Source organism: Pteropus vampyrus, unplaced genomic scaffold (assembly GCF_000151845.1).
Source record: "Pteropus vampyrus isolate Shadow unplaced genomic scaffold, Pvam_2.0 Scaffold65, whole genome shotgun sequence".
In the NCBI taxonomy this organism is placed as follows: Eukaryota; Metazoa; Chordata; class Mammalia; order Chiroptera; family Pteropodidae; genus Pteropus; species Pteropus vampyrus.
In genome coordinates this window covers 4,390,086-4,406,149 of record NW_011888846.1, presented here as the reverse complement: position 1 = coordinate 4,406,149, position 16,064 = coordinate 4,390,086, and the positions used below count along the sequence as shown (strand labels likewise).

The 16,064-nt window shown below is 49.2% G+C and overlaps 1 protein-coding gene across 2 annotated transcripts in view; it reads right to left on the bottom strand.

The window, feature by feature from the left end:
- ASTN1 (astrotactin 1) overlaps positions 1-16,064 on the bottom strand; it is a 297,914-nt gene that overhangs the window by 147,581 nt on the left and 134,269 nt on the right. For both annotated transcript variants that reach the window (XM_011361242.1, XM_011361243.1), the window contains exons 3-7: positions 14,444-14,837; positions 12,836-12,982; positions 11,301-11,408; positions 6,682-6,831; positions 5,593-5,760 (exon numbers count right to left, since the gene is read on the bottom strand). In XM_011361242.1, coding sequence (XP_011359544.1) covers positions 5,593-5,760; positions 6,682-6,831; positions 11,301-11,408; positions 12,836-12,982; positions 14,444-14,837 — 967 coding nt within the window. The remainder of the gene's footprint in view (positions 1-5,592; positions 5,761-6,681; positions 6,832-11,300; positions 11,409-12,835; positions 12,983-14,443; positions 14,838-16,064) is intronic.

The following is a 16,064-nucleotide window of genomic DNA, read 5'->3' as shown; positions in this document are numbered from 1 at the left end:
AAAAACATGGACTCCAGACTATAAGCAATGCAAGGTGAGAACGAGGTTAGTTCTTCTCCCCACATGAGTAGGCCTTTTATAAATACTGTGCAATGGAAAATAACTGAATTAATTAGTTTGCCCTAAATTTACAGATAACGCTACCAGCACCTCGCCCCAAGATGCAGATATCTAAGCCAGTTAGTGGGTCCAGGACCCAGCTATGCTTCTCCCTGAAGGAGGTCATTTCCCAGTTGTCCTGGGGATGTCAGGCAAGAGACAATAAACAGGAAGTAACTTCAAGAGGTGGTCAAACCGTTACTCTCATAGAATGGCCTTGGCTGGATGCCTCGCCTAGAAGGGTTGACAAAAAAGTCCTTCCTCCACGTTTGATATCTAGTTACCACAAAACATGTAAAAATGAGTGCAGGAACAACACAGAGTTCAAGCAGAGCCTGATTTTCCTAATAATGCCAATACCTACCATTTGTAGCTCACATTTACCTTTCTCAAATTACCTTCGGAGTCATTATCTCCTTACGAGATTTCCATCATTCATTACTTTGTGGGGACACACCGCTGACAATAGATAAAGCTTTTCTCCATATGCTGTCGTATGCAGCTCAAAGTTGGAGCAACAGAAAAATTTTCAAACATATCAGGCTAGGGTTTAAGGATATCCAAAATTTGCCTATCAAATGATCCTCATTTCCGGAGCCCACCAAACTTTCCTATTCTGTATTCTTCCTCAAAACCAGTTTGGCCAGCTACATTGAAAGGAGTTCAGACTTGATGAGGCAAGTTGCTATGGCAACCCACTGCTAAATCTTGACTTTAAGAGGGGTTTCGTGCAAGCACAAGCTCCGACTGTTAGCTGTGAATTTTAAAGACCCCACAAGGGTGTTGGATGCCCTCCTAAGCTAGAAGTGTTACAGTCTCTGCATCTGCTGTGACAGATGGCGGGGAACGCATGATGTGCTGACTCGGTGGCAGTGTTCGCAGCGTCCGATGGAAAGATGTGTCACGGCCATGGGAAAGTGCCCAACCTGGGTGGACAATGCCCTGCAGAAGGCGCTCGCAGGCAACCACACTGCCAGACCGGAAGCCCCCTGAGAGGTGACCCATGTGTGGCCTGAAGATGGCCACACTGATTTGTGCTTCGTGCCCTGAAGGCAAACGCCTTGAGAAACCTCTCATGATGGACAGCGCCTTTGGTCATTTCCCATCCTACAGACAAAAGAGTGAGGCACAAGTCGCATGGAATGATGAAAGAAAGACCTTGGAGCTACGGCTCCTCAGACATGACCGGGCTCAGTACAAGTTTTCTGTGAGGTAAATACAGATCAAGGCCGAAGGCCCTGAGTCACCTCTATCCTCAGGTGGCTGTTGGCTTTCATTAAATGCAATTGGGTGCGCTTCATCTTAAAAGGGAAATCTTTGCAAGACATCTGGACTTGAGTGATATCTAATTGCCTTGTCTACTCCCCCGTGGAGACATCAGGCCAAAGGCAGGCCCAGAGTGGAACAGCCTCATGTGACTCTGGAAGAGCAGACGGAGGAAAATATTATGAAAGACCATCACCCTGAAGGAAGGTGCTTGAATCAAGCCACGAAACAGAGTTTGGGATGAGTGGACAATCCAGGTGGCAGGGACAAAATGGGAGCTGTGCTGCCCTGCCACGTGGTGTCCAAAAAACCAGGGAAAGCTAGAGAGAGGCAGTGGTTCAGAGTGAGGAAGGAGGGGGAGGGCTAGATTGAGTCTGGAAAACTGGTCCGGTATCCCTCACCAGGGTTTAACATCTCTGCATGGTTGGGACCAGCCTGTGGAAAGATCCAGGGCAAAAGGAATTTCGGCAAACATTTTGGGTGGTGATTAGAACTCAATTTAGCTGGAAGCCCCTGCTCCTTGCAGACCCGTAAAGCCTACATATCTTGAAAATGGAATGAGGGTCGGTGGCCAAGATGGATGGGGGCTGTGAAATTAAGCAGGTGTGTGAAGCTTCTACAGCTGCCCACATGGCAGAACAAAGGCCAGGAATAGAGTGGAAAGAGAAGTCGCCAAAGCCAGTTAGTCTGTGCTGCCATCAAAAAAACAACCAACAGATGTATGACCACAATGAAACTCTCAGAAAGTACAGGAAAAGTTGAGCCCTGGCTGGATTCAGCCAGGCACTAAGCTTTACAATAACCTCAGTGGTTTGCTGTTAGTCCGGCTTGACCAGAGACACCCTCCTAAGGCCCCAAACCTGGGAGGGTCTGGGAGAGAATGTCAGTGTGCATTTGGCGAAGGGCTTCTAGGCAGAGAGCTAAGACCTGTAGGTACATTATGTCCCGCCCAGTAGCATGTGCTAGAATGTAAAAGAGAGGCTGGAATGGAAAACAGATCAGCAAGTTACCTTCAGCCCAGGTTCTTCCATAGCCTCCTGACACATCTTCAGAAAGTCTATGTAACCATCCTCTATTAATTGGGCTGGAGCCATATAAAGGGTCACTTAACAATGCTTGTCCTTTATCCTTTCTTCCTTCCCTAGTATATTACTTTTCTATAGGTGCCATAAAAATACCACAAACTTAGTGGTTTAACGCAACATAAATTTATTATCTTATACTCTTTAAGTCAGAAATCTGACAAGAGTCAAGCTGGCTAAGATCAAGGTGTCTATTTTCCTTTCTGGAGGTTTGAGGAGAGCTTGTGCGTCTTTACCTGTCCCATCTTTAGAGGCTGCCCACAACCCTTGGTCTGCACCCCCTCCCTCCATCTTCAAAGCCAGCCGTAGTAGAGGGGTCCTTCTCATATCGCGTCGGTCCGACCTCCTCCTCCACCCTCTTCCCCTTTCAAGGACCCTTGTGATTACATTAGCCCATCTGGTTAATCCAGGACACTCTTGTTATCTTAAAGCCAGTTCTTTAGCAAACTTAATCCATCTGCAACTTTAATTCATCTTTTCCATGTAACGGGACACATTCATGGGTTCTGCAAATTAGGACAATGACATCTGTGGGAGCCCATTATTCTGCCTACCACACCTGGTATTCTGGACCACTGTGCAGCTGATGAGTAAACACACGCTTAACTTTAGAATACTCCGGAAGGGTGCCTGAGCCAAACTCCAGGCACCAGAAGTTGCTCCTTTGCAGTGACCGAGTGCTTGTTTGTGTATTTGTTTGTGTGTATGTGAAAAAGTATACACGTGTACTTGCACAGTTCCACACATCCATATGGGCAGACCCCTCAGCATGGCTGGGAAAGCACATGTCCCAACACCATGACATTTCCAAGTGAGTTAGCTGGAGGATTGCAAAAATAACGTCAACTTGACTTGCAGCCAATTCCCACACTCAACTCTTTGGAGAAAGACTCTAGGATGGAGTGTGGGAGGCGATAAAGTGTCTTACTGATGAGCGTGTGGGATGATGACCACATCATCCCATGTGCAGAAAGAAGCAGGGCAGGAAGGGGGTGGGTTTCCAATTCCAGCATTAACGAAAACAAAAGTCTCTGCAGCACGTTTCTCATCTGTTACCCCGAAATGAAGATGTTGCACCTCGGTTCTGCTGTGGGGTTTGAGGTCTTATTTCGACTCTCCCCTCCATGGCTTTCCAGTTGGAAATCCATTAATTGTCACAGATACTGGGAAGCCACTAGCAAGGGAGGGGTTTGCCAAGGTCATTATCAGCAAGGATTGAGAATGAGACATCTGGGAGGGACTGAGGACATGACGGAAGCTTCGCTGCAGACAAGCTCAGTAATGGTGGTTGCTTAAAGGGTTTTGAATGACAAATCCGTTGGATCTGACATATCTGGGGACATTAAACGATCCTTTATAATCCCACCTCTGCTCTGATCTCATGATGGAGAGAACACAGACTGCCCAGGGTAGCCGAGGGGTTTTGGCCAAGTCTAGGGGAACTGTAGCAGTGATGTAAAGTAAGAAGGCAGGTTATTCCCAAGACCCCTCCTCCAAGCTGAAAACACCAGTCCCTTCTTTCCATATGTAATTAAACGGGCTTCCTGTTCCTCAAAACCGCGGAAGGAGCTTTCAAGGCCCTCTGGGGAGCACCGTTTTCTGGGAAGCGAGTTTAACAACTGAGATCGTCCCCGAGTCTCATAATTCAAGTCAGCGGGGGACCAGAGACTAGCTCAGTTGCATGGAGAGGGCCCACCTCTGAGATGAGCTCTTTTTTTCTTTCTGCCGAGAACACTGGATTTCGGGCCCATCTGTTTGGTTTGGTGTTTGCTTGACAGCGTGGGAGCAGCAGCAAGTAAGCGCATCAGATGTTTAAAATGCTGTACTTTCTCCTCCATATGGGGACCTAGAATCTCCGCGATGGGCCCACGTAAAAAACTTTGAGACCTAAGAAGGTGAACTTTTGATGATGCGGTGACCTGTTACTCCCCCAAAGAGATACAGTAATGGACTATTACAGAAGTAACGGCCAGGTCTCTTGGATTCAACCTCTACTAATATCCCTTCACCTCAGCACCTAAAAAGATCCATGTGTAGGGGTGTGTGTGTGTGTGTTGAGGGGCTGTGCGTGAGGTACAGAGAGCTGGAGGAATTGGCCCCTGGCTCCAGCAACATTTCACTTCATTGTCACTAACATCTCCCTCCTTTGTGCTACAGCACCACGCTCTCTCTCTGAGAAGGAGCTATCCGTGGTACTGAATCTACTGAAAAAGAGATCTTTCTAAAGACTGTCGGAGATAAATCTCCTCTACAATGAAAGTGTAAAGCAACCTGGAATGAGGGGTCTGTATCCCTGGGAACACTGGAGCTGAAGGAGCACTGAGAGTACCCCAGTGCATGCTGTGTCTGAGATTGGACCTTCTCTCAGAGAAGCCCTAGCCCCATTTGATAATATGACAGCCTGAAAGATATCTATACCATTTGGCCCAGTAATCTCTCTTCTAAGATTTATCTGAAGAAAGTAGCTTCAAATGTGCCCTGCGTTTATGTGGAAACATATTCATTTTAGTAGTATTTGTAAAAATTAAAAATTTCAAGCATCCTAAATGTCCAATGACGGGAATTATTTAAATGAGCTAGAACATACACATACAATGGAATACAAATGGCCATTAAAATTATGTTATTGAAGATTATTTAATAGTTCTGGAAAACTCTCATGATAGAATAAGTAAAAAAAAAAAAAATCAAGAAAACTCTACTTGCAAGCCTGAAAAAATCATGCATAGATAAATGATCAGAAGGGAAGACATTAAAATTTCTAAATGATTTCTGCAAAAGACAGAATTCTAGATGATTATTTTCTTCAATAAGCTTTTCTAGATTTTCTAAATTTTCTACAAGAAACATGCATAAAAAGTCTAGCCCTGGTAGCTGATATGCCCTGACTGGATGGCAAATGGGGTGCAGAGGTCGTCTAAACTAACCCATCTGTGGTGGGGCTACTGCTTTCAAGGCTTCTGCCAGAAGATGACCCCACATTTTGCACCGACAATGCTCGGGGGCCCCCGCATGCTGGCAGCTTGCATGGTCTAGGTTTCCCATCACAATGTGACAATTGGGAGGGATGGCTCGGGGGATTTCGAGGGGGATTGCAAGAGGCACAAACTCTGACAGTTACCCGCTGCCCGGTGCTCCCGCCTACCAGTTTCGGGGTCACATTGGTGTTCACAGGGGTCCAGGAGCCGCCGGGCACAGAGGTCCATGGCCCAGGGCCCGCTGGAGTTCTGCTGGGAGAAGAGCATCACCTGGGCGGGGTTCAGCCAGTCACTGGCATCCAGCTGGCTCCCCTCCAGCAAGATGAAGCGGCTCCCTGCAGGGGGAGAGAGAGGAGATGTGCCTGTGTACACACGTGGGCATGCACACCTGCATGTGAGCACACACACACTTCACTGAAGATGGGGGAAGAGATGCTCTGCAGGTCAGTCCCTACCCAAGGTCATTTCTCCTACCAGTCTTAGCCCATCATGAGCCCCCAAGAAAGGTATCAGCAGATGGAGGCTTGGCCACCCCTTAGACCTCTGCCAAATTGTCTCCTGCTGCCTTGCCCCATCTCATCTCTACCAGGTGGACCTAAGGGACACAGGGACAGAGCAGCGCTGTGATGGCCATGGCACAGCTCCATGCAACCCAGCCATAGGCACTGGCACTCATCCAAGGACAAGGACCTGCTGCCTTTCTTTGCTTGCCATGAAATAGCAGGCCCCCTAATGCCGTGGACAGTGTCCACCTGTTTTCAGCTTTATAGCAACCAAGGGAAGACACTATCATGTCAGCTAGGTGCTTTGGACTCAACTGGTTCAGGGGCTCTCAGGGCCTACATTAGTCCTTCATTACATCGGGGGCTCCCAGGATGAGAGTAAATTCTTGCTATGGAGTTCTAGGTTCTCGTAGCCTTCAAGAACCTTGGTGTCTGCCTCCCTATATCCAGCATGCTCTGCATTTCTCTGCAAAGACAGGGGCTTATTGAAAAACAAACAAACGGGAAATGAGAGCTGGCCAAGGGAAGAGGAGGTAATCTGTTCAGTTTTGTTTTTTTTTTTTTTTAAACTGTTTTCTGATTTCATCTGTGGACAATCCAATTTTATCCCAAGCCTTACTGGCTTTCTTTTTCTCTCACTTATCGTAATGCGTAACTGGGGTAACCGTGGCCCCTGGCCTTCTCTCTATCTTCCTTGCCCAACCCGAGACCTTTCTCTTTGGGGAGGAAGTCACATCTCAGAAGTGTGCTCACCATCAGCGATCAGGTGCTCGGGGACGTGCAGGGTGATTTTGACAACGAGAGGGCAGCTGACGTGAGAGGAGTACACAAGGCCGATCACACAGCTGGTGAGGCTGATCAGTGTCAAGGTGGTCTTATTCACGGGACTTCGCGGGGAGCCCACTGGAAAAAAAGACAAAGCAAGACACACGGTGCTAAAAGTCGTGGCAGTGAGAGCCCAGCTTGGCCTTTTGCTGCCCAACCAGCAAACAGGGGAGACACTTGGCAAACCTCGTCCAGATGGGAAACATGTGCCACTGCATGACCTCGGTGACCTCCATCCTCATAGAACTCCACATCATTGGTTGGAGTCAGAGGGGACTTGACTAACAGATGGCCCTTGGGGTCATCAACGGTGAGTGGTGTGCAAGCCCTCTGCAGTCTCCATGGGCCAGGCCCACCAGGAAAATCAAGAAAGAAGAAGTCCCCCTTCAACTCGCCTGGCTATACTGCAGCCTCTTGGGGTTGGGTGGCAGGAATGTTTGGGCCCCATGTTGGAAGCCCCTAAACTACCTATCGCTTTTCACAGAAGGCACGCCCACAAACCAGCTCCTCCACTCCCGGGCTCACACCACGTCTCCCCGAGAACTTCCTGGGCTCAACGAGCCTGCCCCACTCTATGCTGAGAATCCCACAAGTGGCCCCCACTCTGTAGGACCTGGGAGGAGGAACAAGAGAGGAGTCTGCTCGGTATGAGGAGAGGGTGTTTTTGTACCGGAAGGCTCTCCCCAGTCCCACGGTGATCGGGTGAGGTCATAAATGAAAGCTCAGTGAGAAAATCGGGCCGGGGAATAAGAAACGCCCCCAGGGGGGTAGCGACAGGGATAGGAAGCGAGCATTGTCTGGTGTGTTTTCGTTGGTTTGTTTTTTGGTTTTAGGGGAGAGGATTTCACATAAATGCAGAACAGATATGGGAAAGTAAGAAAGCAAGCTACGTTGCCAACAAAATGTGGGTCCTTTGGAATTTTCTTATGGTCTTACGTTAATATTTATTATTGATAAAAATAAAAGGCACTTATTATGTCAGACCACATGCTAAGCATTTTTACAAACATTTTTAGATTTTTTTAATATTTGCTTTCTTACCATAAATCTATGAGGCTGCATAGTAACCACCCACTTTACAGGTAAGGAAAGGTGGTTGAAAGAGATGAGCCTCGTAGCAGTAACTAACGAGTATGAAGTATGATTACGTGTCAGGCGCCAGCACCCAGGGTTGTATGGCCTGTGTCATCTGAGGCAGCTCTCGCTGGGGGGGACAGTGAGGTACAGAGGCCACCGGGTGGGTCTGGGGTCAGGCCGCTGCTAAGGAGCTGGGATCTAGACACGAGTCCGGTTGAGACCAGGGCCCTGAGACCGCCCCATCTTTGGGCCCAGGGGAGCCTTGGGAAGTGCTGTTCGCAGGAACACAGGGAAGGTTTTGGGTCAGTGGCTGCCTGCGCATCTGTCATGGGGGCGGGATCCGTGGTTGGGTGCATGGGCGGTGGCTCGGAGGGGGACTCTGGCATGGCAGGCAGCCTCCAGGTCCTTGGCCCCTTGCTCCCTGGAGAAGGGCTGCCCGCGTTGGCACCCTTCCAGCAGGCAGTCCACTTCCCTACACTCCAAATTTCTACTCCAGCTCAGCCCAGGCCCGAGCAGCAGCTCTGCCACCAGAATGTCCCTCAGGCACTCACAGGCAAATCCAAAACCGGACTCTCCGTCCTCCTTCGAACCTGCTCCCGCTCCTATTTCCATCGCTTGCCAAACAGCACTGTCCCCCGCTCCCCACCTACCCCCGATGCCATTAAATCACTTTTCGTTTTGCGTCCAAACTTTCTCCTGCCTCCATCCTCTCCATCCCTACCAACGCTTATCATCTCACGCCTGGACTGTGGCATCATCATCCTCCCGGTCTCCCTGCCTCCCCCTCCCCCACTCTCATCTATCCCCCACACCGCCCTGGTGGGACCCTTCACAAAGCAGAGTGGACAAGGACAATGTTCTTTGAAAGCCTTCAATGACGCCAGCCTGAAGTGTTAGGTTCGTGTACGCCAGTCAAGGCCACGTACTTTCTCCTGATCTTCTATACTTACTCCCTAAGCAGACCAGACACCTGCACCATAGGCTTCAAGCCAATAAACTATTTACTGCTTTCTGACTCAGCCATTATCATTTATGTCTCTGTGACTTTGCACATATTATTTCCTCCTCCACAGAATGCCATTTCGTCACCTTGTCAGCCGGGTATACACCTACTCTTCACGTCTCAGCTCAAACAACATCTCCCTGTAAACACTTCCCTGAAACCTTAAGGAACAGATTCTCACTCATGCCTTGCTAGTCCCCTAGCCCTTGGTGCACCTGCTGTGACAGCTCATCACACAGTGTCGTCACCGTTCACAGGCACTTGCCACCGCTCTCCTGTGACTGCAATAACTTGCTACTCATCTTCTTGTCTCTCTAGTTCTCCTGCATCATCAACCCATCATCCAGCCTCCCTACCCGGCTTCAAAACTTCCAGTGGTTCCCTACGACCTACAGAACCGAGTACAAAGTCAGTAACATGGCACGTGTAGGGTCCTTCGGTAGCGAGCCAGTTTTCCAGCCCCGTCTCTACTAAACCCGTGTGCCTATATATTTAATATCCTGGATTGCAGCTGCCATATTGAACTACTTTTACTCCCTGTTCTTTTGTGCTTTCAAGGCTTTTTATATGCTATCTTCCTCTGCTAGAATGCCCTTACCCTAGATTTCCTCTTTCAATAAATTCTTTATATTGTATGTAACCCAGGTCTAATTATTTTCTCCCTTTTCTGCCTCCTATTGCTGCCAGGTAGAATGAACTGTTCTCTCTTCTGAGTATATATTTTATTTTATTTATATCATTAAATTAAGCCTTATCATTATGCCATGTTTTCACGTTTCTACCACTTATTGCAAAGCCTGACCCATGGCAGGTGAGTTATGAAATTTCGTGCTGGCTTGATTGATGTATCCAGTTCAATTCAACAAACACTTACGAGCATCTATTATAGGCAAAATCCTCCACTAGGCACTTTGGAAAAATAAATTAGACATGCCCATCCCTAAGAAGCTTACAGTCTAGTTAATAGCAATAAACAGTTGATGTACTGAGAGAGCTTGGTATTTAAAAGAAGCAGTTTTATGCTGCAAAGAAACTCATTCTAATTCATTACTATGGACTTTCTTAGACAGGCTTTTATTAAAGCGGAACACACACCCTGCTTTGGTGTGGTCTAGCCTGGGTAAGCCTAAGTTGGCTATTTGTTGTATATAAATATGTAACGAGGATCAGAGGGTCCATATGCTCACCTCGGGGATGCTGGGGTATCAGACATTAAGCGGCCCAGAGCCCCACTGATCTCTGAAGGAAAATGGTGGGAAGAAGTTTTGTACCGATAGCAGCAAAGCCACGGAAACTGGAATCGAGGAATTAAATTCCCAGCGTCCGGGAAGAATGCCCTCGGCGTGGGAAAAACCCAAGCGGAGGTCAGAGAGGCCCGAAATGTAGATGACTTTTGTGGGGCACTGGTTGATTATTGGTTGAGGAGAATGCCACTGAGTATAACACCACGTGATGTCACTCAAATATCCTGCATCGTATCTCAAGGGGCCCCTGTCCAAAACTCTTTAAGATGCAGTGCTGTAGAACCCTGAGGCTGCCCTGTGGAGAATCCCAACAGCAACAACAATAGGGCTTTCATAGGGCTTTGCCGGTCACCAGAAAGCCCACTTTAATACAATTTAATCCTGACGGTAGCCCCGCGTGTGAGGTATCGCTAACCCGTTTAATACGTGAGGAAACTGAGGCTCAGAGAACTCGTTATCCTTATCCAGCACCACACAGCACGCAAATGGTGAAGCTGATGGGCGCTTGAGCCTCCGTTAGCAATGACGGGGATACCAGCAAGTCACAGGAGGTAGCAGCCACCACTGCGATCACCACACCTGAACATCAGGCTGCAGCGGCACAGACGGTGGGTGGCTGCAGGGAAAGAAAACTCTGCCAGAGCTGAGGAGCATGAATGAACCGACCTGAAGGCCGCCAGGGGAAAGGAGAGGACTTGGAGGCTTGGGCCCTGGTGATTCTGTGAGGAGGGGATTGAAGGTCAAATGCCATACACACACCTCTCGGGCCCTAGATTGTTCCTTGGTTACCCCGCCCCCAGTCCCTGCCTCGCGCCATCCCAAGGCCGGTGCGGCCAAGTAGGCAAGGGTTCACATCCTCCCCACTTTTTCACACACAACACGCTTTATCAACTTTATTTCCTGTGTCTAAAGAGCAAAATATGACTCCTGAGGCTCCCAGAAGGAATTGAGAGTCTTCTGACCAAGAAATAGCCTTTCAAACAACTTGGACATCTGTTTGAGAGCGCCATTATCCGGGAGAGATGATTCTCCGAAATGTCCCACTCTCGGCTCTTCTTTCTTCCTCAGGAGCTAACCATGCCAATTGCGGTTCAAGAATCCTCCCCGCGGAAACTGGCTTTGGTCCACTGAGCCCCCAGCCTGACCCGGCTCCTCCGCAGCTCCCTGCCTTCTCCTCCCCAGAGCCCCATTCACCCCACTTTGCCCCCTTGCACCCTTCCTACCTCTACTGCGCCTCCGGCTCCGTGAGGGGTCAGTGTAGAAGGTCAGCTGGGGGTCGTTTTCTGCCTCTGGGCCAGAATCCCCTTCAGGGTTCAGGAAGGCGGAACCGGCTGTAATGAGCAAGAAGGCGGCAAAGACAACATCTTCAGTCTTGTCTTCATGACACCAGCTCATCGGGGCAAGTTCAAGGGAAAAATCAATCAAGATGAAAGCAGTCTGGCTGACGATCTGGGAGGAGTAGCCACGGGATTGGAGCTTCCTGATACACAGATTTACTGGAGAAGCTCCCCTTTATATGACAGCAATCACTAGAGCCCAACCTCCACCCAGCCCATGTGCTGCTGAGGAGCCATGCCTGACAGCCACCTGTCAGAGAGGACCTTCCTGGACGGTGGCTGGAAAAGGAAGAGAGAGAAACTCTCCTCATCACGGGTCACAATTCTGGTTGATGTGAAGCCGGAATTATGTCTTATAGGGCGTATGTCTCTATGTCTTAACGTCTGTAAGATATTGATTTGTCTGGTCCTATAATTAACATATATCCAATGTGAAAAAGAGAGAAAATTTTAAAAAGTACACAAAAATGTATAAACGGAACAACGCCGATGTCCTCTAAATCCTTCAAATCAGAGAAAAAACCATTCACATTTGCTGTATATACACTCTCTGCCTTTTTCTGATACAAAAATGGATAAACGTTTTTTAATCTCCCCCTTAAAAATGGCATTCGGCTGCATCTTCTATTTTCTAATCTCGTTTTTTTTTTTTTTCCATTTAATAAATGGGCAGGCAACTTTCCACATTAACCTTTTCCCAATTAAGGAAAAAAAACGTGCAGCTCTCCACCAGCGTTCGGTTAGCATCTCGTGTAGGAACACGACGTTTTCTAGGATTTGACATTTTCAGTCACTGAACGCCTAAAAACAGAATGCTATAAATGGAATGATGTCATTCGTTTCCAAAGACTATTGAAATACTAGAGCGATGCAGACGTACTATCGAAAGCATGATATCTCATGGCACAATTGGGGGACAGGTTAGGTCTGTCATCTGCGAGTTACCTTGTGGTAAACACTGCAGCCACCAGGACAGCCAGCGAGTATTCTCGAGGCAAACGGGAAAGAGGTTAACAAATCCAGATCTGCATTATCATAAGGGGCTGCATGGCAAGCCGCTGGATAGTAGACAGATGTGCAGGTAGTTAACCAATTTCCTATTGATGGACATTTAAGCTATTTCCAATTTTTCTCTCTTTTAAACAACACGACGAACAGCCTTTTAAACACATCTTTGCACATTTGTCCAATCATTTCCTAAAGATAAATTCTTGTCGATGAAATTACCTGGTCACAAGGTTTCTATATTTAAGGGTTTTTTTTTTTTTTTTGGTAAATAACACTCAAAGGCCTCCAGAAAGATTGTGCCAAAACACAGCCCCTCTGGCCACGCATGAGACTGGGGGTCGCGGCTGGTAAGGGCCCCGCCTCTGCCAATATTAGAGAATCCTCCCGTGAGCCCTCACGCCAGATGCGGGCACCTCTTGCTTTGTTGTTGATCCGCTTCCTCTGGCTGCTGGAGGTGTGAGAGAGCAGAGTGGCCTGCTGGTGGTTGGCGTCCACGGGGCTGGTGGCGATGATGTTATCTTTGTACTTGTTCATCAGCGACAGCTTGGCATTGTCACTCCCTGTGTAGGAAAAAGTCAAGGCAAAAATTTTGAGAGAAAAGGTCAAATGAAAGTGAGAGCGAGGAAATCTGCACAAACCGAGCGAATGGAGTTTCACAGCATTAACATAAGGAACCTTTAAAAAAGTGAGAGGTTGGCAGACACCGAAATACTTGGGTTTCTGGGGTACCACAAAGTTATGAGCGATTACACTTGAAAATCCAATTCAACTCATGCTGTACGGACAGGGTCACCATATGTGGCCCTTCGGCTAGGTGCAGACTGAAGAGTTCTTTCTTTTGGTCAGCACGAAGTTTTACAAGAATTTGAACTGGAGAGCATTCAGGCGGAACATGCCTTTTCCCTTTCACCTAGTCTGCACCAGTCCCTGTCACCTGACATCCAACTCGTTCACATTTGTGCTATCTGCCCGCTCCCTGCACGCATTTGAGTTCGTAACCCCTGAGTATCACGTGGCTACTTGGTGGGCTTAGCACGGCACTATGGCCGGAGCTACGGGAATATGAGGTGGGGATGCCACGCCCCCTATTCTCAAGGAGTTCCCAGATTGCAATCTTAGTAGGAAGTGGCCGTTCACACAGACTCTCTTCTAGATGACGGGCCGCATGGAGGCCTCTGTGATATTCTTTCCCTCTTTTCAAGCCCTACTCAAAGTCCATAGTATGTTCCGTATCCAAATGTCTTCTTCAAAGATAATTGAGCAGGTCTTTGAAGGACTGTTGCCTTGGGTTTTTATCTATGGGGAGTTGATTATTTATAGAAGTGTGTGTGTGTGTGTGTGTGTGTGTGTGTGTGTGTGTGTGTGTGAGAAAAGAGAGAGAGGGGAGAGAGAGAGAGAGAGAGGGAGGGGGGGAGAGAAAGGCGAGCGACTGTTAGAGAAAAGCACACTTGTTTCCTCTGAAGTGTCTGAGACCGGACAGCATAATCGCCTTCCTTCATTTTCACTGAAAAAGTGCATCCCTTGCAAAGACCACAGAGGCACAAGCAAGACGGCATGGCTCGGCGACCCCTCTGCCCCGCCCGGGCCAAAGTCTCCAGAGTCGTAGGACAGAATGGGTCCCTCTACCCCATCCACGACAGGGGAAAATTAAATTGCCTAAACAAGCATGCCAGATTCAAAACTGTCACACATGCATGTCGATCTTTCCCGCTACCTTATTTCCCTGAGGATGCCTCACTGTATACAGAAAGGGGCTCGAACTCACATTTGTGTTGGATGCGAAACTACCTGCTTCCAATGCAAAGTGCAAGTGACGAGGGACCAACTGCTCTGCTTACTCCGCTTGTTCACTCATTTCCTGTGCTAGAAAACAGCTCCCACCCTCTCACGGGAAAAGCTCATGCTTCTTGCCCACCTGGGAAAGGACACTGGCACATCCCGCTCTGCGTGCTGGCCGGCCACCAAGTTAGAAAACACCCGTTCCCTTCCCCGCCCCGCTCGCCAAGGACCTAACAGCCCACCTGGGGTGAGGTCCATCCCTGCCTTCTCGTTGCAGCCCTGCAGGGAGTCGAGGGTGCGAGTGACCTGGCTGGCAAAGTCCTCCCCTCCGTTCATGCACTCCCGCTGCAGGTGGTGACGCAGGTCGGTGATGTCGTACTCGTAGCCGTCCAGGATGGGCGTCTCCCGGATGCTCAGGGTGCCGCTGGCGTTGTGGCCCTGCACGCGGGCGTTGCGCAGGCTCTCCCGGCCGTGCCCACCGATCAGCACGGAAGGGATGTAGTGAATCTCGTTGGCCGCCTCGGCGCTGGCGCTCTTCTGGGGCTGCGGGACCCGGCGGCGTTTGCACCACCGTCGGCGTGTGTACAGGATCATCACCAGGCACAGGATGGACAGCAGCAGGGCGATCATGCCACCCTGGGAAGAGAGGACAGCGGGGGGAGGCAGGGGTGGGGGTGGGGCGCTCGGCCCGCAGAGAGGCATCGGCCCTCCGCTGCCACCACCCATCACTCGCTCGCTCGCTCGTTCAGGTGATGGGCGCTGCTCAGCAAAGGGACAGTCTACTGGGGTCTACGTTTAAGATGAAAGGAAAACGGAACTGAGATGACCAGTGCGTCGTTTCGAGTGACCCACAATTGCTTCTGGCTCAGCAAACGGTTTGAAAAAGCAAGTCGTTATGGCTGCTTGGGTATCATTTCAAGTGCAGAAATAAAGGAGAGGGTTAGTTTAAGGCAAATCCGCTCCGTGTAAAGCTACTTTCGGCCAATGTTTAGCAGCAGATGGCATCTGCTTTCTCCCTCTCTCACATCTCACAATCAAGTATGTATAGATTCTAACTCTGGCTCCACCAATGATCAGCGAGTCCTCTAACTCAGACATCTCTGGCTCCTCATCTGTACGATGGAGAAGATTCCACACACCCACGCAGGGTGGTGTCGGGACTAAGTCAAGTAACTATGTAAAATGCCAAATAGAATGTAGCGCATGGCATTGAGGCTGTCCTCGGCCTCCACTTCAACATTTCCACCACCGTGACCGCCCCAGCAGGGGAAAACCCTGGACCAATCCACAGAGAAGTCTACACCCATCAGCATTTACACCCAGGTGTGCAGAGAAATCTCGCCCCTTGCCATGACTTTTGGGCCACTACTGCCTTGGAGACAGCTTTCTCCCACTCACGCAGTCCTAAGTGATGCTCCCGTCTCTGCCATGTTTGAGGGAAGAGATGGGGACACATGTCCTGGACTCAGGCTGGCAGGGACTTTTCTTCTGAACCGTCTCGGGCTCCAAGGCCGTTCTCTGAAGCCATTACTTAAAAACCAGGGCAACACTCAGTTTGTCAGAGGTGAAGATGCCACGGTTGGCGGGACTGAACACCTCACCTGGACACCCACATGACAGGGCTGGGAGAGAAGGCCTTACAAGCCCCTGGATGCACAGCACTCAGTGGACATAAATCTATGCACGACCTGTGTTCACTCCCTTTATTTTGGTCAGTATCCCTCCAAACCTATTTCATTAGGCGGGGGTGTGTCAAATGGTTCTCTCGATCTCGGGCTTCAATCACTGCCACCCTATCATATAAGCTAGAGATGAAAACCCTCTGTGAATTCCCAGGAGCCACCTGCACAAGGCTGGGTCAAG